General features: G+C 42.9%; 1 protein-coding gene across 1 annotated transcript in view; it reads right to left on the reverse strand.

Annotated features, from left to right (window-relative positions):
- Positions 1-7,086: 7,086 nt before the first annotated feature.
- SULF1 (sulfatase 1) overlaps positions 7,087-24,720 on the reverse strand; it is a 161,750-nt gene continuing 144,116 nt past the window's right edge. The window contains exon 22 of the mRNA XM_021709989.1: positions 7,087-9,437. Coding sequence (XP_021565664.1) covers positions 9,407-9,437 — 31 coding nt within the window. The 3' untranslated portion in view covers positions 7,087-9,406. The remainder of the gene's footprint in view (positions 9,438-24,720) is intronic.

The raw sequence follows: 24,720 nt of genomic DNA on the forward strand, positions 1-24,720 counted from the left end.
AGAGAAATAAAGACAAAAAACGACAAAACCCAAAAACATACAATCATACAAACAAACAAAAACCTTCCTGTTGGTGCATTCACCCTCAAGAATACCCATACACAAATAGAAAATCTAAAAAAAACTAAAATAACAGAAACAAAGCAAGTACAAAAACATAAAAAAAACAGGGAAAAAAAAAAAAACCCAAAAACTGAAACAAAAAACAAGAAGAAAAGCAAAAACAAAAAACTCACTCTGTGGCTGTTTCTGTCACTCCAGGCTCGTCTTGGCTGCCACCACCTGAAGGAGAGGCTCCAGTCTCCAGCTCCTCCCCTCTGCTCTTAGCTCAGGCTGGTAGGGTTGTTCTCAGTGTGGGTCAGATGCCCCGTGGACTACTGTGGGAGGAGGATGGATCATATCCGGACTCACCTGACTTGCTGCTACTGTCAAGTCTCCCACTCAGATCTGACATGTCTGCCTGTTCCAGCGTCTGTCTCGCTGAATCCCATAAGAGGAGAGCCTCTGGGTCCCAAGATGGATGCTGGGCAGAGCTGGGTGGGGCAATGCAGGTCTCTGCTTGGTCCCAGGACTGAGAACATGGCACCTATTGGCGTCTCGTCACTGGCGTTGGGTCTGTGTTCCAGATTTCCACAACCTGCCTTCTCCATGGTTCCTCCTGCTCATACCCAGTCTGCAGCTACAGGTGATGGCATGGGCCGGGTGCCAGGTGGTGAGGAGTAGCTATTCTCTGCTGCCTCCTCTCTAGAGAGCCCTGAGAATGACCGACGATCCTGCGCTCCAGGGTCTCCAATCTCAGGGCGGTGGTGGGTTACATCACCTCTGGAGGAGAGCCCTGGTTACATGAACCCGAGTCTGCTCTCAGATGGACTTTCACTCAGCCACCGGCACACACCCATTCACACAGAGTCTTTATGGACACTTGCTTTTGTGGAGACTCTCATATTCTGACCTGTTTCGTCGCCATCTTGCCTGGAAGCCTCCACAAGCTAGAATTTTAAAGACAAAAAACATAAAAATATCTTGTCAATCACTATTACATATGGGCTACATTTTGGAATTAAAATGTTGTCAACATATTGACTTAAGTAAAATATATTCCAGTTAATTGCAAGTTAAGGGTAACTTTAGTGTGGCTACTAGAAAGTTTTAAATCAGGTATGTGCTTATCTTACATTTCTGTTGGACAAGGCTGGCCTGGATTTCAGTGTGTCTTTTAAAGAATATTGATGTCCATTCTGCAGAAAGCTAAGTTCCTCGTGACTGGGCTGGTCCGTAGCTTGGATTGGGTGACCCAGAGAGCCTTTATTCTAGGGCAGGTGTGGCTTTCATCCTGAGGACGAGCCCTTCAGGAGCTCTAAAGAACTTTCTTTTCCTTGGACTCTGCCCTGACTGGGAGGGGCTCAATGAATCTCTGCCTGCCAGAGCTCTGAAAAAAATTTTGGCTGGGAGATTCCAGGGGTGGTTCTTTAGCTTTGCAGAGTCATGTAGAACTAAGTTGGGGTCCCTCATGTAGAACTAAGTTGGGGTTTCTAGAGCTTCTCTCTGAGCAGTGGCTCCCTCTCCAGAACCTGCCCACCAGCTTGTGGTCTCTGAGCCTGAACTTGGTTGCCATCCCATGACAAGGTCACCTCTAGGTGGGAAGCCAGCCTCCCTGCAAGCACCCAAGTCAACATTTCTACTGCTGTCATCACAGCAGGAGGTGGGTGAATCACTCACTAGTGGCCCAGAAGTGGGATTACTGTGGTGGTTTACTCTCTTGAAACTTTTGCGAAAGGGAACTTGTGTTCCAGAGTTCGCAGTTCCAAGTGCACCGCAGGGTTAAGTGATGCTCAGTATTAAACATAAAAGTTGAGAAAAACTTACATGAGGAAACAGACATACAAATAATAGCACTGTTTATTTTTCTAGTTAAAACGTTGTGAAGTCACAATATAAATGAGTCTCAGAAACATTTTGGATAAAGATTGCAGGCATGGAAGAGTGTGTCCAAATGACTGTTTTTGAGGAAAGTACGTACAACTAGGGCATCTTTAAGGCAGTGCTCCTGCAGAGGGTGCCGTCTCTTTGCCAAGATTTGTGGGGACTCTTGGTCAGAAAACCCGACTGGCAGGATGGAGGGGTGGCCATCCAGGCTACGCTCTCCACATGTCACAGGCCAGTTCAACTTGGAGTCCTTCTGCCCAGGTAACTACTGGCATGGGAGGGAGCAGGAACTATGGCTGTTCCTCAGGCTGCCTGGGCCCATGTGCAGTGTGGTCAGTGCGCAACACAGCTCTTCTCTGCCGGAAGCTGTGCTCAGAACACGTCCTGTGAGGTGTTGTGTGTGCATGCATACACAAGTGCCTGAATCTCATGCTCTGCATGCCTGACCCCACCCATGTAGCTGTCTGCCGGCTGGCACTGGGCACCTGTGCTTCTCTTCCTCTGCGCCGATCCTCCTTTGTCACCTTCAGTGGGGACTCTGGTGAGCGGGCATTTCAGGGTCTTGGATGTGTTGAGGTGGAAACATGGATTGTTTCACAGATGCATCATTGGTCATGACGGCTGGTGGCCAGTGACGGCAGGTGCTGTGCAGTGTGACAAAACACGTGGAGCATCTGATAAGCGGGGCGTAAACGCAAGCCCACCGTGCCTGTTTCATTTTAAAATCTTGTGTTTGTGTGCCTTCCAGGGCCGAGGTTGTGGCTCTTTTGGTTCTCCAGTCTGATTCTGCACATATGTTGCATTGTCTTCCTTAAGACATGCGTCCCAAGGGAGAGTCGTTTGGCAAGGGCATGGGTGCCTGCAGTCGGCCAGGTGGCCTCTGTGCCAACCCCCATGCCTCCTTCAGGGATACACAAGAGCCATCCTCACACCGTTGTGTCTCCTGGATTCCCAGTGTCTGGGTCATCATTCAGGGCATGGTGTGGCTGCCTGGTTGCAGTTGGGTTCTGGCTGGAGAAGGCCATTGTGCTAGGGATGGCAGACAATAGGGCCTGGCCTGGGCAGCACGCGGACATTGCTGGGTCCAGGCTAGATGGCTGTCCTTTTGGGCCCTTTCTGTGCTCTGCTGCAGTTCCTGGGCAAAGGGTGGGTGCAGTGAGGCCCTGGCCTGCCGCCTGCCTTGTGATATGACCCTTCCAGAACCCTTCACTCCTGAGACTGACTGCCCCTCCAGGCATCGCTGCTGGACCCAAGGCCCCGCCCACACAAGATTCCACCACCAGGCAGTCGCTGTTCATGCCTGCAGTGCTCAGTGGGTATATCATGAATGGGGGTGCCTTGAGGGTCTGTGCATGCTGTGTGGCCTGAGGCCCCTCAGCTCCGTCTGGGGTCCTATGATGACCGCCTGGAACTCTGTCCCTGGACAGGGCTGTGGAGGGGAGGGGAGGCCAGCTGTGGGCCGCGGGTGGGCTATGCATCTCTGGTCAGGCCCCTGCAGGCCAGTGCCCATCTCTGAACACAAGAGGAGGTGGCGGGGCCTATGGCGGGAGCAGCGTCCAGCCAGGCCACACTCCTGGCACATTAGCCTTCATCTAGCACCTTCTTAGCCACTGGCCCCTCCACTGTCTAGGAACCCATGATCTGCATTGTCCTATAGGGCTCCCAGGATTTGCTGCCAATGTGGAAACTGAAGCAGGTGCCCCCATCATCTGGCTCTGCCCCAGGCTGAGTACAGCTGTGCCTGCACTGGTTGGCTTCTGACTGCAGGCCTTTTCTACCCTCCAGGTGCCTGAGCCCTCACCTGAGCCCAGGAAAGCCTAGCGCTCAGAAAGGCCTCCTCAGCATTCAGAGGCCAGTGAAGGGTAGAAGGGTTACCCTGGCCCACGGTCTGTGGATAGGGCACAGGTGTATATGGAGGTGTATGCCTGTGGGGTAGGTGCAGTGGGGGATGCTATGGTTTGAGTCCCCTCCAGAATGCAGGTGTTGGAGCCTACAGCCTGTGAGGATATTAGGGGGCGGGGCCTGTGGGAAGGGATGAGGCCCTAGGGATCGATGCCTGCACAGAAGGGCCCACACCCTGGCTTCCTCTCACCCTGCTAGGACATGGCACCCTTCCCCTTCCGAGGTTGCAGCAGTGAGGTGTCATCTTGGAAGCAGAGAGCGGCCCTCCCCAGACACCGTACCTGCCTGCCCTTGAACTTGGACTTTCAGGCCCCAGAATGGCGAGAAATAAATTTCTTGGTTTTTTTTTTGTATTACCCAGGCTCAGGTATTTTGTTACAGTAGCACCAAGGGACTTAGTTGTGGGGTTGTGTGTATGGAATCATGTGGGGTGTTCACGCCAGTCTCTCTATGGAGCTGATATGGGAATTGAAGGATGGACCAGGTTTCTTCAGGTTGAGATGGTCCTTGAGAGTAGATATCATGCACATGAGGGTAGATGAGAAGTTAGAGAAAAATTCCAGCCTGGGAAGGTGGCACTAACTTAGGGGAGGAGGGTGAGGTGAGGTGGAGAGGGAGCAGGTGAGGGGATGGAAGACTGGAACTCCTCATGGCCCAGAGTCCGTACCATGGAGGGCATTGCCAAGCATGGAAGATGTCCAAGCAGGAGGCTGAATGCTGAGCCAAGCCCATAAAAGACTCGCTGGGGAGTGAGTGGGAGATGTGCTGGGAGTTGGGAGAGGCAGGAAGTAGGAAAGTGGCCTAGGGGATTATTGCAGCTTTTCTAGCAGCTTCTGTAGGAGGTACTGGGGATCTGAAAGACCAGGGTGGTGGAGTATGTTGAGGTATTAATTACCCTGTGTTTTTTTTTTTTTTTTTTTGGAGTTGGAGTCTCATTCTGTCACCCAGACTGGAGTGCAGTGGCTGCTCCCAGCCACCGCAGCCTCGACCTGCTGGGCTCTGGCGATCCTTCCGCCTCAGCCTTCCAAGTAGCCGGAATTACAGGCATGCGCTACCACGTCCGGCTGATTTTTTGATTTATTGTAGAGATGAGGTCTCGCTGCCCAGGCAGGTCTCGAACCCATGGGCTCAGGCAGTCCACTCACCTCAGCCTCCCAAAGGTGTGGGATTACAGGCTGAGCCACTGAGCCCGGCTTACCCTGTGTTTTAATGATCAAACTTTGTTTTCTGCTCAAATAAATTTCAGAAATATCAAACAGAATTGGACTAATGTGAAGAATTGAGGATCTTAAGCACACCCTGAAAAACAAGCATTTAAAAATATCTTTTAATTTTTATTTATTTATTTTTTTAGTTGGAGTCTCACTCTGTTACCCAGACTGGAGTGCAGTGGCACGCTCCCGGCCACTGCAGCCTCAACCTGCTGGGCTCCGGCGATCCTTCTGCCTCAGCCTTCCAAGTAGCCGGAACTATAGGCGCGCGCTACCATGACTGGCTAATTTTTTGATTTATTGTAGAGATGAGGTCTCGCCAAGTTGCCCGGGCGGGTCTCGATCCCGCGGGCTCAGGCAGTCCACTTGCCTCAGCCTCCCAAAGTGCTGGGATTACAGGCTAAGCCACCAAGTCCAGCCAAAAATCTCTATTTTTTTTTAAAGCCAATTTATTTAGACATGTTTGGCAAGGGATTGGTGTAGTAAGTATTAATTCCTTTTCTCTGAACCAAAAAATCCTGCAGATGCTGGTGATCACAGGTTGATTTGTTTGGTTTTAAAGAAGATCAAGGAGCGGCCCTATAAATGAACTAGTTTGGGTATGACAAATCCGTTTTTGTCTTGCGCCCACACTGACTCAACAGCGTGGCTGCTGGGAAAGTCACCAGTGGTGTCAAGAAGGCCTCCAAGGCCACAAGCGCTCTAGCTGAATGGAAGAGTGCCCTGTTGGATTAGCAACGTTTCCCTAGGGACATTTTAGGAAAAGAAAGTGCAGATGTTATGTTTGCTATTCTAGACCCAAATCTCTTATTTTACAGTCAAATAAACTGTTTTAGAGAGGTTTGTGTGGCCATTCCAAGCTCACAGATATAGTAAAAATTAGTTTGAAGTTGGACTTGGGTCTTTTTGGATTTCATGTTATTTCTCCTACTTCTTACCAGGTGGAGCCCCACAGTGGTCTCTCTCTTCCTGTTCTGGGTCATGTATATGTGTGGGTGTGTGCTTGTGTGTGTGCAAGTGGAGAAAGTGGAGAGGGGCTGGCCCTTGCCTCTGCTCAATTTCTTCCTCTTTAAATCTGTGGGGAATGGGCAATTGGGAAGTTACTCAGCCTTTCTGATGTCAGCATCCTTACAGATAAAAGGAGGCCAGTTGGCCAGCCAGCCCTAATCCTTCAAGATCTGAAATACAGTCTCTGAAATACAGCCCTAGGAGACTTAGTCTCTCTCAATCCCTTTCTACATTGTAGATACTCCATAAATAGTTATTGAACTAAAACAGAATTTTCCCTGGAATAGCAACATTTGACCTAGACATATTTTCCAGAAAAGAACAAGGAGGAAGTCACCAAAACACATTGTTGGGTGACACGATTATTGGACTCTGTTCTCTTGATGAAACTTGGATTTCCTCAGTTATCTAAGGATTGAATTGGTAGGTCCCCTGGCCTTTTGTCCCCCCAACCTTATTTTTAACCTTCTGATCTCTGAACAGTTCACAAATTGTTAGCCTCCTTACCTGCGGACAGAGGAAGCATATGGCGTTTAGTTAATCAGAAAACTTGAGATCTTGCGGGGGGGTTAGTTTTCTACTCAAGTTCACGGTTCCTGAAGAACCCAAACTGCCTTCAGTGAGTTTGTTTCCTCACTTTTGAAAAATTCTATTGGTACTGCTCAGGACCAGCTATATAATTTGTGGGACTCAGTGGAAAATAGAAAAGTGGGGCCCCTTGTTCAAAAATTATTAAGAATTTCAAGACAGCAGCAGAGCGTTAAACCAAGTACAGGCTCTTTAGGACTGCCCACATTGCAGGAAGCCACCTGGGTGCTGCTTCTGCCACATCCCACTACCCATCCTTCCCCGCTGACAGCAATGAGGCAAATCCATGTTGAAATCATTAGTCTGAGAAAGTTCTATAATACATTGACTTTGGGCCAGTTTTATAAGTATGGCTAGTATTCAATCATAAAGATGAGATCAGAACTCGGTTTTACTTGCAAGGAGTGGGTATACCACAAAAACTTAGTTAAGATCATTTCTCTGAAACAGGTAAAGTTTAAACACCTTTTATTTCAAGAAATATTGCTTCTAGACTTTCCTGAAGCCAGAATTGTTCTATAAAAGTATCACAGAATATTATACAAGATTAAAAAAACAAAGTATGCCTCCTAATAACTTGAAATCTTTGTACAAAGCACATCATCCATGACCATAAATATGTTTATTCTGTCATCCAACTGATGACACACACATAAGCAGCTAGTTAATTTTAACATATGTACAGAGTCTATAATAAAGACTTAAAGTTACCAAAGATTCAACTATAACATATTAAATTTTCTTTAAAGGAGTTTACCTTAACACTTAAAACATAATTTATCTAAGTGTTTGAATTATCTGAAAATAACAAAGAAAATTGTGAAGCTAAACAAAAATCTTCTTGGGAAGCTGACTAGGTTACTGATGACTCAGCGAGGTAATCCTTTAGCTGGTATTTAAAAATCTAACAGAAAATAATATTTTCAAGAATACAGATTTCCAAAAGCAACTTTGAACTATATCTTAGAAAGTAGAACTTGGTGAGGGCTTAAAAAAAAATCATATAACACAATGTTAGGAAATTAACTCCCCTTATGATATATTTAAATTATAGAACATTATGATTTTGTTTTATTGAAAATTTCCTTTGTAAATTCAAAGCTAAACATATTTTGTCAACATTTAAGCTTATTAACCAGGCCAGGAAAACAAGATATAAAGGAAGATAGAGAGTCTTCAGTCCTTTTTCTCCTGTCAAGAAAATAATCAAAATTGAACAATCTTAAGCATCTGATGAACACCTTGAGGCTAGACAGAGAACAGGAGATCTTTGTTTTGTTTACTTATTTATTTACTTTTACCTCTAACATTATTAGCCATGCCTTTCTGCTAATCAATTTTAGCAAGTCGAGGTAAAACATGCAAAATTTCTGACAAAGCGTGTGCTAAACAATATGTGATCCATATCGTGTGTCGTCTTTAGGGGTCTATTTTACTTTGTCACACTGACAGCAAACAGTGAGACTGATAAGCCCATAAAAATAAAAGGTGAACCAAATAGACATGGCATTTGAATCTCAAAGTGCAAAATCAATGTACTAGTAATGGTGGCATTGAAAAACTCCAGTGGTTAGAAATGAATCAAAACTTCATTTTGCATGCAGTGGAAGTGTGTTGAAAGAGTCACCAAGGGTGTCAAGTTTTAGAAACTTGTAAAGGCACAATCCAGCGATCTTGATTAGATAACATTTATATACTCATGTCCCTACAATGTTCAAAAGATAATACTGTTTGAGTACCCCCAAAAACTAAAAACCAACCAAAATATCCCTAGCCTTTCTTCCTACTCTTGGCAAATAGTGAATTGTAACAGAGTCTTTGTGTGCACATCGCTTGCTTGTTCACATGCACACTAACTTCTACTGCACAAATGTACCTGGGGGAGCTTGGAATGTTGGTGGCTATGATTGCCTTTATTAGTTTACAAATAAAAAAGCTAAAAAGAACTTCTATGATTAGGATAAGGTAACAATTTCATCTAATCAGAGGAAAGTGGAGAGGAGGCACTGCCTTCTAGATGCCGCAAACTCTCCTTTTCGTGATCCTTCTCCACTTTGGTCAACAACCTCTCCACTGTGCTGGAATTAATAGGCTGCTCTATGGTGGACGCACTGAACGTCTGATGAGCAGAGGTTCCTTCAGAATGCACAGGAAGATACAGCTGATCTTCGAAAATATCCTCTTCCGGGCCAGTATTCTGGGGAAGGTCTTTCTGAGGCTGGCTGATGGACTGCAGCCTGGGGCTGGGCTTGAGCGCCAGCTCTGTCAAGCCATTGCCACTGAAATCGGTTTCAAGAGGATTGATTTCTTCATGCCCCATCCACTTTTCAGTTTTACGATTTCTCCAGTGTTCAGAATTCAAACGATTAACTTCTGGAATGTCGTTATTCCATTCAAGTGTACTCTCTGGACTTAATGTTGGTTGGTTCAAATGCAGGGTTCGAAGGTCGGCGGGCAAGGTCAAATGAGGTGCTTTCCCAACCGTATGATCTGGGTCTTCATCTGACTCAGCAGAGGCCATCTCTACTGGCGCAGAGAGCTCAGCAGAGACAACCAGGAACCCGTCACTGTGAGCAGTTTTAGTCTTATTTGTTTTATTTTGCTCATGGTGACTGTTCAGCAGTGCAAATACTCTATCTACATCCTTCAAGTAATTAGTCCAGTCAACCAGACTAAGTCTATAGTTTTGTCTGTACTCATAGATGCTTTCATTCACACTGTATAGCTCCTCCAGGACTTGCCAGTTGATGTCTGCGGTAAGATGGGGCAGATTAACCTTCCCATCCATCCCATAACTGTCCTCTGTGAAAAGAGAGATGAAGGTGAATCATTAGTGGAAAAAATGTTTCCTACTTATCTGGACAAGCCAGTTATATTGTTTTTCCAGAGTAAGTCAATTAAAAGAAGACACTAAAAAGCATGTTCTCCTAGTAATTTGTTATCAAGGAGTGGTCTTAGGTTATAAAGGTGATTGAACAACAAAAAATCGGAAAAAAGATCAAATGTGTGAATGACATTGCATGACTAAGTATAGTGAGTGCTGGAAATGGCAGTATCCTCTCAGTCAGGGGACTTCTGTTTCATTCCTGGCCTCACTCAAGTCAACTCTATCCAGGAGAGCGTGTGAGTTGGTCTCTCTGTGTCTTGCTCCTTCATCTGTCAAATGTAGGAATCGTTGTGTGATCAACTTGCTACTACTTATAAGGTTGCTGGGGTGAATGACCGAACTTGAAAGTATTAATGTAAGAGGTGGTACTTAATACAGTATTTTTATTTTATATTCCCTGACACTAAGTAGAAAAACAAACTTGAATGCAATTAAACTCTTCAAATCAAATGCTTGGATCTGATTTATTTATTTGCCCTTTAAGTTCAATGCCCTAGATAAATCTATGCCCTAGATAAGTGAGTCTTTCAGTGGCTTTCACATATGGAAAGAATGCACTGGCTTTCTCTCCTTCAGCTCTTTCTGCGTCTCCAGGATGACTGTACTCTTGCAGAAAACAACACTTGTTCTCTAGTGGTGCTCAAGTACCATTTGGAAAGAGGTGACCCAGATGACTGCCATGAACTACCGACAGAGCAACACAGTTCCACAAGAAGAAGTAAAACTACACAAAACCCACTCCTTCAGTATAGATAAATAACAGATAAATTCTACAATCTTCAGATCACCTGTAAGTAAAAAAAAAAAAAGTTAATGCCTAATTCTAGCCGAGGCTGTATGTCATACTTCAGCCATAAGCCCTGGGAAACAATATGGGAGGAGAGAAGAGGGGAGTGATGGTGGCATCAAAGGTCATTGCTGGAAAGAATGTTAACCTTAAGTATCATATTGTAAAGAGTCCTGGTGAGTCATAACCCTGACAATGAGGACAGGACTTGAAAGTGTGCATGTTTCAAGGTGACTGTCTTTGAAAGGCATTGCTTTGGGTAGACACAGATACAAAGGAAGGGAGGAACACCCTTTGGAAAATGGGTGGTAAAGAAGGAAGCAAGAAGGAGAAAATTTCAGGTCCTGCTAGAAAAAAAATGGGAAGAGATACAACCTTTTCTTCATTCACCCTCAAATTATAATAAATTGGAAAGATAAAGTATACTTAGTTACACTGACTGAAAAAAATTCTCTTAAACTAGGAATCTTGTAAATATTCCAAATCCATGAAATAAAGGCAGCCTAAATCTATACAAAATTAGCATAAAAGAAAATAGAAAATACGAATTAAGAAATTTAGCATCTTAAGAAAATGACCCTGCTGAAAATAAACTATAAAGTGAAGAAAACCACAACACACTAGTGCTAAGTGAATTAAATGTTCTCAACCAAGCATCTGAGGATGGGAAAACCAACTTAGGTCAGAAATTAAGTATGAACTAAAGATATTATATCCAGCCAAGCTCTCCTTCAAGTATCAAGGCTAAGGAAAGACACTTTGAAACATGTAAGAATGCAGAGAATGCTGGACACATCAGCTCTTCTTGAGCAAACTTCTAGGTGGATGAGCTTCATTCAATCAAGAAATCACTGGGGAAGCTTTTAGCCAAATGATTGATGGTGACTATATCAGATCTAGGTAGAGGAAGGGTGAAAAATAATATGCATTTTATAGGACAAAGCAGAAATAATGCAAATAAAAGTGGGAGCAGTAGAATGGATGAAAGAGAATAAACTCATGAAATATGTATGGTTCAGGTAATAGTTGGGAGTCAAAGAAGCCCATTAAAAACTGAAATAAAAGGTTAAATAAGAAAACAGCCGGGCATGGTGGCACGTGCCCATAGTTCCAGCTACTTGGAACATTGAGGTGGAAGGATCGCCGCAGCCCAGCAGGTTGACCCTGGAGTGACTGTGAGTGTGCCATGGCCCTCCAGCCTGGGTGATGGAGTAAGACTCCAACTCAAAAGAAAAAAAAGAAAAAGCATCAACATTAAACAGGGAGTTGTCCTCTTAAAAAAGAAAAAGGAAAACAGGCCCAAGGGCACTAAAAATGTATAAGTACAATGGCATCCAATAGGACAAAAATACAAACCTAACTAAGTTCTTAAGGAAAAAGGAAAGAACAACCATCTTTACAAAGAAGATGAGGTGAGAAATACAGAGAAACACAATGGGAGACACTTGATTCAAGGAGAGATCAAGTAATCCAAAGAATATTTATTGGGATATAATTGGAACCACTCAGTGGATCTTTTGGTACATTCCTTGGTGGTCCCCCTGGATTCATGAGATGAATGGACATGGGGACTGCAGCCATGTTGAGATGGGCTAAGTGTTGGTTGACCTATTCCTCTTGCACCCTCTCAGGCACATGATGCCAACAAGAGAGCCAGAGACTACAGATGGCCATGGGGCTGACTCTCCTGGGGAAGGTTCCGCCCACAGCTGGCAAATAGCTTTCACTAGACCAATGAATGGAATAGACACTTACCCTGGACTGGGCTTTAGACACCTGGTGGTAGATACAAATGCTCAAAATACTGTAGAAGGATTGGAACAGAAGATACACTACAGCTTACAGTGTCTAACAGTGGACAAAGAGAGTGCACATTGAGTGGATATATCACCCTAGAGTAATAATTAAATAGAGATTTGAAATGGGCAGTTAAAACATTTGCTGTCTAAAATTGGGGGGAGATAACCTGGCTCGGTGGCTCAGCCTGTAATTCCACGCTTTGGGAGGCTGAGGTGAGTGAATTGCCTGAGCCCGTGGGTTCGAGACCCGTCTGGGCAACTTGGTGAGACCTCATCTCTACAAAAATAAAAAATTAGCTGGGCGTGGCAGTGCGTGCCTGTAGTTCCATCTACTTGGAAGGCTGAGGCGGAAGGATCACCAGAGCCCAGCAGGTCGAGGCTGCGGTGGCCGGGAGTGGCCACTGCATTCCAGTCTGGGCGACAGAGTGAGACTTCAACTCAAAAAAAAAGAAAAAAATTGGGGAGAGATAAAGGCATGATCCACTGGACCGATTTATCTGCTTTTCAGGGGTATACAAAGGAGGGGATAGGGAAGGATGCTGGTGAGACTGTGCAACTCTTCTGCACATCACTTCAACTTTCTTTTTTTCTACCTGGTAAAGAGATGATTTCTAAGCAAGAAATTGTGATTATATTTTAAACTATGTTGGAATACCTAAGGGCCTGGCAAAGGGCCTAATGGGGTGGGTTGTGCTTTCACTCCTTCTGGCAAAATTGGGATTAACTGCGAACGTGGCTATATTGTCTGGTAGTAAAAACAGCATTAGTTCTGCACCTATGTCACCTAACCCTACCTGAATGGGAGCAGACTGAGAGGTGCTTAATAGACTAGTATTGCTAGTTTAATAGTACTGGACTAGTATTGCTGCCTGAAGTTTAGAGCAGCATAATGACTGAACCTAATGTTCCTTCCAAAGGTGGAAAAGCCCAGTCATAAATGGAGAGGAGAGATAAGAGCTGAGGCTAAAGGAATGAATAAATGCATCATGTAATGAGGAAAATCCAACATGACATTGACACCTCAAAAGAGGCTCAGAGCAAGAGATGACATTGTCTCTTAACTCTGTTATGCCAGATGCATTAAAAGGGTGAGGCCACTCCTGGTTTTTGACCCTGACAAGATCCAACAGAAGTCTGCAACCCTGAGAGGTCTCACCCTAGGAGCCATTTTCATATGACATCAAATGTGCTGGACTAATGACTAACGACTGAACAAGGTTTTAGGAATGTGCTGATATCTTTTGATTTTTATGATCTCAATGGAAAGCCTCCATGGTAGGAGACCAGGAGTGAACTGGGACATAATCAGAAGTACATATTTGGTTTCTGTCCCAGTTCACACAGAGATCCTAAAACTCTTATAGTCTCCTGGGTAATCTGAATGTGCTTATATGCTAATAAGATGACTGAGGGCCCCTAGAGAGCTCAGGTGGGGCTGAAAGACCCAGGCATGATTAGAGGGTTGGAACTGTCAGTCTTATTCCCCAACCTCTGAGGAGGGGAGAAGAGCTGGAGATGGAGTTAACCACCATGGTCAATGATGGAATCAATTGTACTTATATGATGGAGCCTTCATAAAGACTTTAAATGACAGGGTTCAGAGAGCTTCCCAGTTGGTGAACGAACCACATGCTATGAGGATGGATCACCCCAAACTCCGTGGGGACAGAAGATTCTGCACTCGGGACTCTTGAACCTCACCCTGCATACCTCTTCATCTGGGTGTTATTTGTATTGCTTACAATATCCTTTATAACAAACCAGTACATGTATAAAAAAATCATTGAAATACACAAAAATAAAAATACAAGTGGCTACTTTGCAGACCTCAGTGTGAATAAAGTTGAAAACCTTGATGAAACATAAAATTGCTCAGAAAAAGTTTATCAAAATTGACCCAATAGAGATAGAAAACTTAAAACAGAACAATTCCCATAGAAGACCAAAAAAAGACTATTTAATAACTACAAAGAAGCACAGGTGCATATTGTTTCATAGGGGAATTTGACCAAAACCTCAACAAAAAGAGAATCCTGATACTGTATCAACTGTTCCAGAATATGAAAAACCAAAGAAAACTTCCAGACTCTTTTTATGAACCTAACACCAATAGCTGTGGTAGGCAGAATAATGGACAATATCCCGATCGCCAAAGATGCCCACATCCAAATTCTTGGAAACTGTGGCTACGTTACTTTACATGGCAAAAAGGACTCTGTGGATATGATTCAGTTATGGATCTTGAGATGGTGGGATTATCATGGAGTATCCAGTGGGGCCAGTGTAATCTCAAGGGTCCTCATAAAGAGAAAGAGAGGAAGAGGAGGAAGGCAGGAGGGTCAGAAAAGAAGATGAAGATGTGACTCCAGAAAACAGGGAGGAAGGAGAGGGAGAGAGAGAAGGAGGAGAAATGAAGATTACCTACATTGTTGCCCTTGAAGATGAGGAAGGGGCCATGAATAAGGAATGTGGGGAGCAGCAAGAAACAAGAGAAAGCAAAGAAATAGATTCTTTGAACTCCCAGAGGATTTTAGCCCAGTAAGATTTATTTTAGAATTCTGACTTCTAGAAATGAGAGAGTATATGTTGTTTTAAGACAGTGTGGTAATTTATTTTTTTATTTTTATTTTTTTTTGAGTTGGAGTCTCACTCTGTTGCCCAGACTGGAGTGCAGTGGCTGCTCCTAGCCACCGCAGCCTCGACCTGCTGGGCTCCGGCGATCCTTCCGCCTCAGCCTTCCTAGTAGCCGGAATTACAGGCGCGCGCTACCACGCCCGGCTAATTTTTTGATTTATTGTAGAGATGAAGTCTCGCCTGCCCAGGCGGGTCTCGAACCCGTGGGCTAAGGCAATCCACTCACCTCAGCCTCCCAAAGGCGCGGGATTACAGGCTGAGTCACCAAGCCCGGCTTGGTAATTTATTATAGCAGCAATAAGATACTGATATAATACCTAAGAGGTAATATTAGCATAAGCAAAATGAAAACAACAGATTGACATAATTTATAAATATGATAAAAATGTTAATAAAATATTAGTGAACAGAATTTACATCAAGAAAACAACACATAATAACCCAGTGGAATTTATTCCAAGAATGCAATGTTGATTTATTCTTTGCAGATCTATTAATATAATGTACCATAATAATTTAACAACTCTAAAGAGAACAATTATCTAAGAGCGTTATAGATGATGAAAAAGCTTTTTGGCAGATTCAACACTTATTAGTAATAAAAGCACTTAAAAAAAAAAAAGGCGGCTATTTCCCGAACATGATAAAAGTGTGTATATAACTTAGTCCTAAAGCTTGCCTCTCAATCCTAAAAGCAATTTCACTAGGTTCAGGAACAGGGTAACATTATACAGGAAGTATTAGTTCATTCAATTAGACATTATTTCCATATAGCTGTAGGTATAGGAATAGATATATGTATGTGTATATCTTAGCTCTATTCACCAAAAGGGTCTAGATGCAAAGACATTTCAGCAGCAATCTCATACACCTCAAACCCATATTTTAGTGTCCAAATGCCACTCTCCTCTAGGGCCCTTTGGAGAAATGGCTAATTCCAGATGGGGTGGCAAAAATTCAAGAAGAATCTGGACTATATCATTAGGCCCGCAAGTAATGACATGCTCAAAAAATGATGACACTTCAAAATTACACAGATACCAGCTGAAGAGACACCAGTGGCCAAAGCTAAGATACTTTGATTATCAAAATAAATAATGATAACAAAGAACACCCATGAAAAATGAGGATCTAAGTCCATACTGACATAGGTAAATAAGTAGTGGAGAAGGAAAATCTTTTTTATGGTAGAATACTAGGTAGGAAAAGTAGGAGGAGTGTTAAAGCTGGAAATCTCACTATTTTGCAGCCGTTATGCTAAGTAACAATGATTTTGGCAAGAAGTATGAATGCCTGTAAAAGCTAGTAGATGAATTTTTTATTAATTTAAGAAAGGTCATTTTATAGTGGATTAACCTAACCAAGTAATCACCTTAGCTAAGTAATCAAAGGTTATACCACCAAACAGATGTAACACAGTTCCTTGATAAAATATTCTGAGGGCACAATGTTACTTTTGTAGTATTCCTGCCAAAAAAGGCACAACTTCAGTCCAATCATGACGAAATATCAGACAAACTCCAATTGAGGGATATTTTACAAAATAACTGGTATGTACTCTCTAAAATGTCATGAGCGATAATGAAAAGTTGAGGAATTGTTCCAGACTAAAGAACACTTAAAAGAGGTGACAGCTGACTGCAATGCAAGATTTTGAATTGGATCCTGGATCAGAAAAACAAAAAACTAAAAAACTATGACTATGACATCATTGGGACAATTGGCAACATTTTAATATGGAATGTGGATTAGGTAATAGCATTGTAGCAATGTTAAATTGCCTGATTTTGATAAATGCACAATTATGTAAGAGAATTTTTTTTGTTCCTAGGAAATACCTTCTAAGGCACTCATATGTAGAGAGAGAGGTATAACATGAAAATGACTTGCAAATGACTCAGAAAAAAAAGATGTGTGTGTATGTGTGGAAAAAGTGAGAGAACAAGAGAAAGCAATGAATCAAATAAGGTAAGATTTCTGGAAATTATGCTTGCAAACTTTTTGTAAATGTAAAATTATATCAAAATAGTTAAGAAATGTATGCGACATTAGAACCTTCCATGTGTCTTGTTTTCTGCCGGTCGTCTTCTTGGGCTGTTCTGAAATCTGTATTCGAGGGGAAAGGTCTAGATAGGTTTGTTCTGAAAAATGAGTTTTCAGAATAAATGTAGATGATTTCAAGTTACAGAGGATTCTTACCTAATCCTGGAAACAGAAAGGTTGTGAAACCACCAAGATAAATTCAAGAACATATCCTGGTGGGTCAAGCTGAGTCAGATTTTTTTCTGGATGACACTTTACTTTAAAAGATAACTGCATAATTACATCATGCTATGTCTATAAATGGGTGACATAGAGATCATGTATGTGTGGAATTTTAATTCTTCCTGGAGCAGTGTTATAATTAACAAGTGCTAATGGGGCCAGGCATGGGTGTTCACGCCTGTAATCCCAGGCTGAAGTGGGAGGATTGGTTTAGACCAGCTTGGGCAAAAGAGCAAGTCCTCATCTCTCCAAAAAAAAAAAAAAAAAAAAAAAAAAGCTGGGTGTGGTGTGAATGTCTGTAGTCTAAGCTACTCAGGAGGTTGAGGCAGCAGTAAGCTGTGATTGTGCCACTGTACTCCTGACTGGGAGACAGAGTAAAACTCTGACTCAAAAACAAAACAACCCAAAAAACAAGTGCTTGCAAATAGCCTATTTATGTTAATCCTCACTTGTTCCCCACATTCCTATAATAAAAAATAAAAATAAAAACAAAAAAATCAAGTGCTAATGGTATAAGAAGCAAAAAGAATTGTTTCCACGGAGACAGGCTGACTTCTGTGGCCTTTTTTGGTCTCATCTCTTCCCTCTTCCTTCATTGCCTCTGCACTAGCCCCATGTAACAAGTAGTTTTCTGAAAGTACCAGGCTCGACTGTCCTTCCTTAGCTTATTTCTAGAATGTGCTTTCCTGCCTCACCATCCTAGCCAGCTCTCAGCCTTCAAGATTAAATGTAAGCATCACGCCCTTCACAGAGCCCCTCCTGCCCTTCTTCTGGGTCTCCCCAGCACTGGGCAAGCTACCCCGTTACAGCATCCCTGATTTGAATACCTGAGCTCAGCAGAAAATGCTAAATTTCACCTGGCTAGGTGTCTACAGTTTCAAGACGTAAGCAGCGAGTCAACCAGAAAATCACAAGGCCTTACAGTTTGTTGTTTGCTGCCATCTGGTAGTATATTTTAATGAATACAGCTATTCTCTCCCAAATTTCGGTTCTAATGGTACTAATTTAATTTTCAAAATGGAGACAACCTTAACACAGTATCTGTACTAATGTCTGTGTCTTTCTCCTAAGCCCTTCTATGTTTTTCTGTGCTTTCTCTCTTTTTAGTTTTTTTCCCGAAGGCACAGCGTTTCCAATATTTGAGACCAAATCAGTATGCATCTTGAGTGGTTTTCATGCTGCTTGAAACAACATGTTTTAGCTTGAAATGGAATTTGATTTAGGCTTTGAAATTTCAAAGATTCTGATTTTGGTGTCCTGCATATCCAGAAGCCAACTGTCAATGCCTATTTACAGGCATTTGCTAGGCACAGAAGATTATAAATTTTTAAGTCACATAACTTTATTGGTAAACTACAGTAATGGCTATTTTACAAATAAAAGCCAATGAATATTCAACTATAAAGGCAGTACAGAAACAGAAATAATCAGCTATATCATTTATTTATAGATGAATAATTGAGTAGTTAATGGCTGATTAAAATAACATACCTGGTTATTGGTAAGTGAACATAACTTTCTCTTGCTCTTACTACTTAACTGATAATAAAAACTACTAATTTTATTGTCCATTAACGTGAAGGTAAATGTCCTTCAAAATCCCAGGGCTCTTTGATATAATTTATTTTTCATTGTTCAAATTTATTATCAAACATCAATTATAGAGTAACATTAATTCAGAGCTTACTTTTCAGATATTATCTCATGCAATTCTTATGTATTATTATCACTTTTTTACAAATGAGAAAATTAAGTAATAATAAAAGAGGTTAAATACATTTTCTAAGAGAATCAGTATAATGTAGAGATTAATAACCCATGTTCCAACCAGACTTCTCGAGTTTGAATTCTACCATTTATCAACTGAATAATCTTGGGAAAGTTACTTAGTCACTCTATGGTTTAATTTCCTCATCTGCATTTTTTTTTTTGAGTTGGAGTCTCACTCTGTCACCCAGACTCGAGTGCAGTGGCCGCTCCCGGTCACTGCAGCCTCGACCTGCTGGGCTCCGTCAATCCTTCCGCCTCAGCCTTCTAAGTAGCTGGAACTACAGGCACGCGCTACCACACTTGGCTAATTTTTTTGATTTATTGTAGAGATGAGGTGTCGCCAAGTTGCCCAGGCCAGGTCTCGAACCCACGAGCTCAGGCAATCCACTCATCTCAGCCTCCCAAAGCACAGGATTACAGGCTGAGCCACCGAGTCCGGCTTCCTCATCTGTAAAATGGGGATAATAATACCTCACAGAGTTACTGTGAGGGCTAAATGAGATAATATATGTAAAGCACTTTGAAGGGTGCTGGAACATAGTGAGCTATGTAACACTGTTAACAAATGGTCTTCAAATTGGGAAGTGAGGGAACTGGAAGTTTAACGTGGAAAACTGTTCTCATAACCATTTATGTTACCTAATCTGATCATCCCAAAATCTCTCATGGTATTTCTTCCAGTTCAATGCTCTTGAATATCTCCCTATTGCTTTCAGGACAAAGACAAAATTCTTTGATATAGCACATAACTAAGGCGACCAAGTTTTTGGTTTGCTTAGGACAGCTTTGGTTTATATCCATTGTATTGGCATTCTGTTTGGGTTAGCATTTGTCCAGAAATTTAAAAATTTTAGTATAGAAAATAGCGTTTTTTGTTTTTGTTTTTGTTTTTAGTTGGAGTCTCACTGTGTTGCCCAGGCGGGACTGCAGTAGCATACTCAGGCTACCCCAGCATTTACCTGCTAGGCTCCGGCGATCCTTCTGCTTTCAGCCTTCCAAGTAGCTGGACCTACAGGAGCACACTACCATGCCCGGTTAATTTTTTATTTATTGTAGAGATGAGGTCTCACCCAGTTGCCTGGGCTGGTCTCGAACCCGCAGCTCAGGCAATCCACTCACCTCAGCCTCCCAAAGTGCTGGGATTACAGGCTGAGCTACTGAGCTCGGCCAGAAAATAATTTTAACAACCATTTAAACATTTTACAATGATTTTATAGATCTACTGACTAATTCATTGGTCAGCGAATTCATATATCAATATTTTTACAATTTTAACTGTTTTTGGTACTCCTCCCTCATGGTTAAAACCTCCCTGTTTGGAAGATAGATTATATCATTATTCTACATATAATACTCTTCACAGAATAGGCTCTGGCTGCCTTTTCAGCCCTTTCCTCTCTCTTCCTTCCCTTGTGTTCTCATTGAATGGATTGAAATCCCCATGCAAATTCTGCCTTTGTGTGAGCTGTCTCTTTGGTTGGCCTGACTTTCTACTATCCTGTGTCTGGATCACCCCAGTGCTGCCTTCAGGATATGGCATAAATACAACCACCTTGGGAAGATTCTTTTGGTTCCTCAGGGTTGGCTTAGGGTCCCTCCCAGGGCCCTTACGACGCCATGTTTTCCCTGTCAAAGCACTCTGCCTGGCATCATAACACTAGACTGCACTCTCCTCGAAAGCAGCACCGTTGCATAGAGATGGCCATTTAGATTCTGTATTTATTTGTTGAATGGATGAATGAGGATGACATTTTTCCTTTTGTTTTCCTCCTATATATTGAAACTGATTGAGGGTAAATTTCATTCTTCAGCTTAGGCAGATCTTAAGGAATTCTGCCAATGCTACACTTTAATTTCTTCTATAGCATAAGAAACAAGGTACTTGGAGTAGAATCACTGTTGAAAAAGTAAGAAAGAACAATGAACATTTTCTGAGTGGTTAAACTAAGTCAAGTCTGACCTCAACTCTGACCAGAGTAACCCCCCGCCCCCCAGTTCTCATTGCAGGCCTAGCAGAATTTTGGCTGAATTTTGGTGCCTACTTGCCCCTCCATGACACAAACCCATGTACACGGTGGCCCTGGCTCTGACCTAAACCCTCACAACCTTGTCCCCAAGTGTCCTCATCACCTTCGGAGGCCGACTTCATCTCCAGTTCCTCTAATTCCATCCCTTGTCCCATCTCTTGTTGGATCACTTGAAACAGAAAAGTCCAACAGTGCGAGGAAAGCAGCTTAGAAATAAGATGGAGTCCCTGGGATGTGATGGAGAAGAAAGCCAGGGGAAGTTTCATTAGAGCAACACAGAGCTGGACAGTGAAGGTCTGCTTTTCTCTTCTCATCCCAAGAGGTCCAGGCAGTTCAGGAAATAGGCTCATGTGCTTGACTCTTGGTTCCTGATAACTGATGGTTGGGATGTGGTGCCGCTGATGATCTTTGTCTTTCTTAGAAAATACACTGACATGCTTTGGAATTCATGTCTCTTACCATTCCCTTTCACATACTGTTTCATTCACGTAAATGTTCTGTATCCTGCGGTATACTTTACTAACAGTCCCACTTACTGGGACTTGCCACCCTCCAGTCTCTCCTCTAAGCATGCGTGCCAGTGGGGCTGGGATTTGAACTCAAAGAAGTCTGGCTCCAGTGTCCACATCCATAACCAGTGCTGTGCAGCCACAAATCGTTGCTGGGGGAAGATGAAAACAAGCGAAAGCCACATGAACAAGCGTGGCTGCTGAGAGTGGAGCTTGGTGTGGTCTGGTGGCCTAGTGGACTTGGAGCAAAGGATCAGGAAGCAGCCCTGCCAGAGGAAGGACACCAGTAACTGACTGTTGGCCTCATGCAGCCACTGGACACATGGCCAAGGCTGCCAGGAGCTCTTCTTGGCCATCAAAGGGCATCAGCATCTGCTTTCATATGCAGTGGGAAAAATAAACACTCCATCAACCTGCTGATCCTTCTCTATTTCACAACACAGAAGTCATTGCTTTTAAATCAAGCCGCAAATGTGTTCCTGTGACATGGTTGCCACTTTCTGAGCTGTAGCCTTCCTCTGAGCTTGTCCTAACTGGAAAATGACCAGTGTGAATAAGCAAAGCATTTCGGTTTTCCCTGCCTCAAGCACAGGAAACAGAAAAAAAGAAAAAGAATGAAAGAGAAAGAAAGAAAAGAAAGGAAAGGAAAGAAAGAAAGAAAGAAAGAAAGAAAGAAAGAAAGAAAGAAAGAAAGAAAGAGAAAGACATTGAATAGAAACAGGAAACAACTTTGTTTTTTGAAGACCCTCTAAATAAGCCTGAAGACTAATTTTTGAAAATCACCAAAAAGAAGGCAGTATGAAAACACTTATTTAGTCCATCTTGTACAAGATAAATTTTCTGAAATGCTCTGTTGAATTTTCAGATTTCAAACTCATCATCATGTTTTATTTCTCTCAAAGTCTTCTGTAATATGATTTCATATTAAAAATACATCTTAATAGTTTTCTAAAACCATTGAAATCTGAAAGAATTGAGGCTCTGAGACTCCATAAGTGATTCCATGAGTGGAAGACTTTGAACTAGGTAACACCATCAGAAGCTGACACTTTTCCTGGAAGTTCTGCACATATGGTAGCTTGTTTTGCATCTGCTGCCATCAACCCAACAAGATACAATGAGCCAGTAAGGCCAAATCAGACACTGCATTTGGATGTCCAATGAGTCCCCAGGTGTGACTAGGCAGATGTTCTCTTAGTAACTCTGGGTCAAGATTTCCTGTCTGCAGCATGGATATCAACTGAAAGATGGCTTGCCTTTTGAATTATGAAATACCAGTTATTTTGAGTTACAAAGTATCCTTAGATTTGCCCTTTGGTAAAGAGCTTAGCAGAAAACCAAAAGCAAGAGGTAACACCATGTTGCCCCTGTACACAAATCTTTAATGACTAAAAGTTGCCAAGACTATGTCAAGATGACCTCAGAAACAATTCTTTGGCCACTGAGTGGTGATAGCAGGGATCAGAGAAGGGGAAGGTCCCAGATGCTTGTCATTTAACTGCACTCAAAGTGCAGTTACAAATTTTCACAGTTGTCTAGGGATGATTTCATGGAGAAGGACTCTCTGACTCAGCTCTGAACAGGCTTATTTCTTAAATAACTTGTGAATGTCTTTCGTGACAAAAGTAAAAGGACACTAGAATGAAAATCCCTTAGCTGTAAATCAAGTGCCTCTTAAAATAACTGTAATGTCAATATTTAGTGTCATGTCCATTTTTCATGCTATACTTCGGAAATATTTGAAAGCGACTCATGGGAGGCAGACATAGTTTTGGTATGTGGGAGGTGGCCTTGTCAGCCTATACCTCAAGAGAACCAGTTTAAGAGTGGGTTCCTCTACTCCATCTTATGTGTGTTGGTGTGACACAGAGTTGATGAGAGGGCACATAGAGGAAAGGAAAGAAGAAAAAAGAAAAAAAAAAATGAAGAAAAAAACAGAGAGAGGTATAAATAGCAATAACATATTCTCAGAAGCCTAGCTTCTGGCTGAGCACTTTGGCTCATACCTGTAATCCCAGCACTCTGGGAGGCCAAGGTGAGAGTACTGCTTGAGCCCAGAAGTTCGAGACCATCCTAGGCCACATAGCGAGACCTCATCTCTACAAAAAAAATAAGCTGGGTGTGGTGGCACATGTCTATAGTCCCAGGTACTCGGGAAGCTGAGGTGAAAGGATCCTCTGAGCCCAGCAGGTCGAGGCTGTAGTGAGCCATGATCACTCCAGCCTAGACAATAGAGTGAGACCTTGACTCAAAAAAAAAGTCCAGCTTCCTTTATTTTGTTTGTTTACATCTTTCCTACCATTTTTCCTTTTGTCATTTAGTTTTTTGTTGGACTAATGAGCTGCCCTCTAAAAGGAACAATCTGTGACCAGAACTCTGGAGGTGGTAGCAGGCTGAACAGGGTGCCCTGAAACAGTATTATTTTTTTTTTTCTGAGAAGATATTAATATGGATGGTACTAATTAAGTACATGTTTCACTGATGGGCTTTTCCTCTCAAGAAGATTCATTAACTAGAGAACTGATACATCCTGGCTTTAGTTTTCCCTCAGCAGAGATGGTACGGACAGTCCCCACCTGCCTCAAAGGCCATGTTCCTGACAGACTGCCTGAGGTCTATGCTTGGAGTAGAAAATTAGCAATGACTGATGTTTCTGGGTGACCAAGTGACAAGGCCACCAGGTGTCTGGGCCCCTCTCCAGACAACGGTGAGGTAGGAGGGATGGATGGGGGTCCGAGCGGGGTAAGATGACGGGGATGAGGCTTGTTGATGCAGTTTTTGTGTGTCCGGCACTATTGTCTCAGAGCTATGTGGAGACTTTCTGAGTTTGGACTCCAGATACCCTGTCTCCAGTCCCCAGCATCTTCTCTGTAGTCACTGCCCTGCTGGCAGAGCCTTCTGAATCTTGCATATGGTTGCTGCTTTCGCTACTAGTTAATTAATGACCATTAGCAAGGACGTTTCTTCTGTTTCCTCCAACTTTGACTTTCGCAAGTTCTTAAAATTCTCATGAGTTTTTTGGGGCTGTGGTGTTATATATATATATATATTTTTGAGTTGGAGTCTCACTCGGTCGCCCAGACTGGAGTGCAGTGGCCGCTCCCGGCCGCCGCTCCCGGCCACCGCAGCCCGACCTGCTGGGCTCCGGCGATCCTTCCGCCTCAGCCTTCCTAGTAGTCGGAATTACAGGCACGCGCTACCACGCCCAGCTGATTTTTTGATTTATTGTAGAGATGAGGTCTCGCCAAGCTGCCCAGGCGGGTCTTGAACCCGCGGGATCAGGCAATCCACTCACCTCAGCCTCCCAAAGGCGCGGGATTATAGGCTGAGCCACTGAGCCTGGCTAGGTGTTATATATTTAACAAAAATCTCTGACCCATTTCCATGAAGCCCCTCCACCAAATCAC

Source organism: Carlito syrichta, unplaced genomic scaffold, assembly GCF_000164805.1.
Source record: "Carlito syrichta isolate Samal-C Ts95f unplaced genomic scaffold, Tarsius_syrichta-2.0.1 Scaffold287855, whole genome shotgun sequence".
NCBI lineage: Eukaryota > Metazoa > Chordata > Mammalia > Primates > Tarsiidae > Carlito > Carlito syrichta.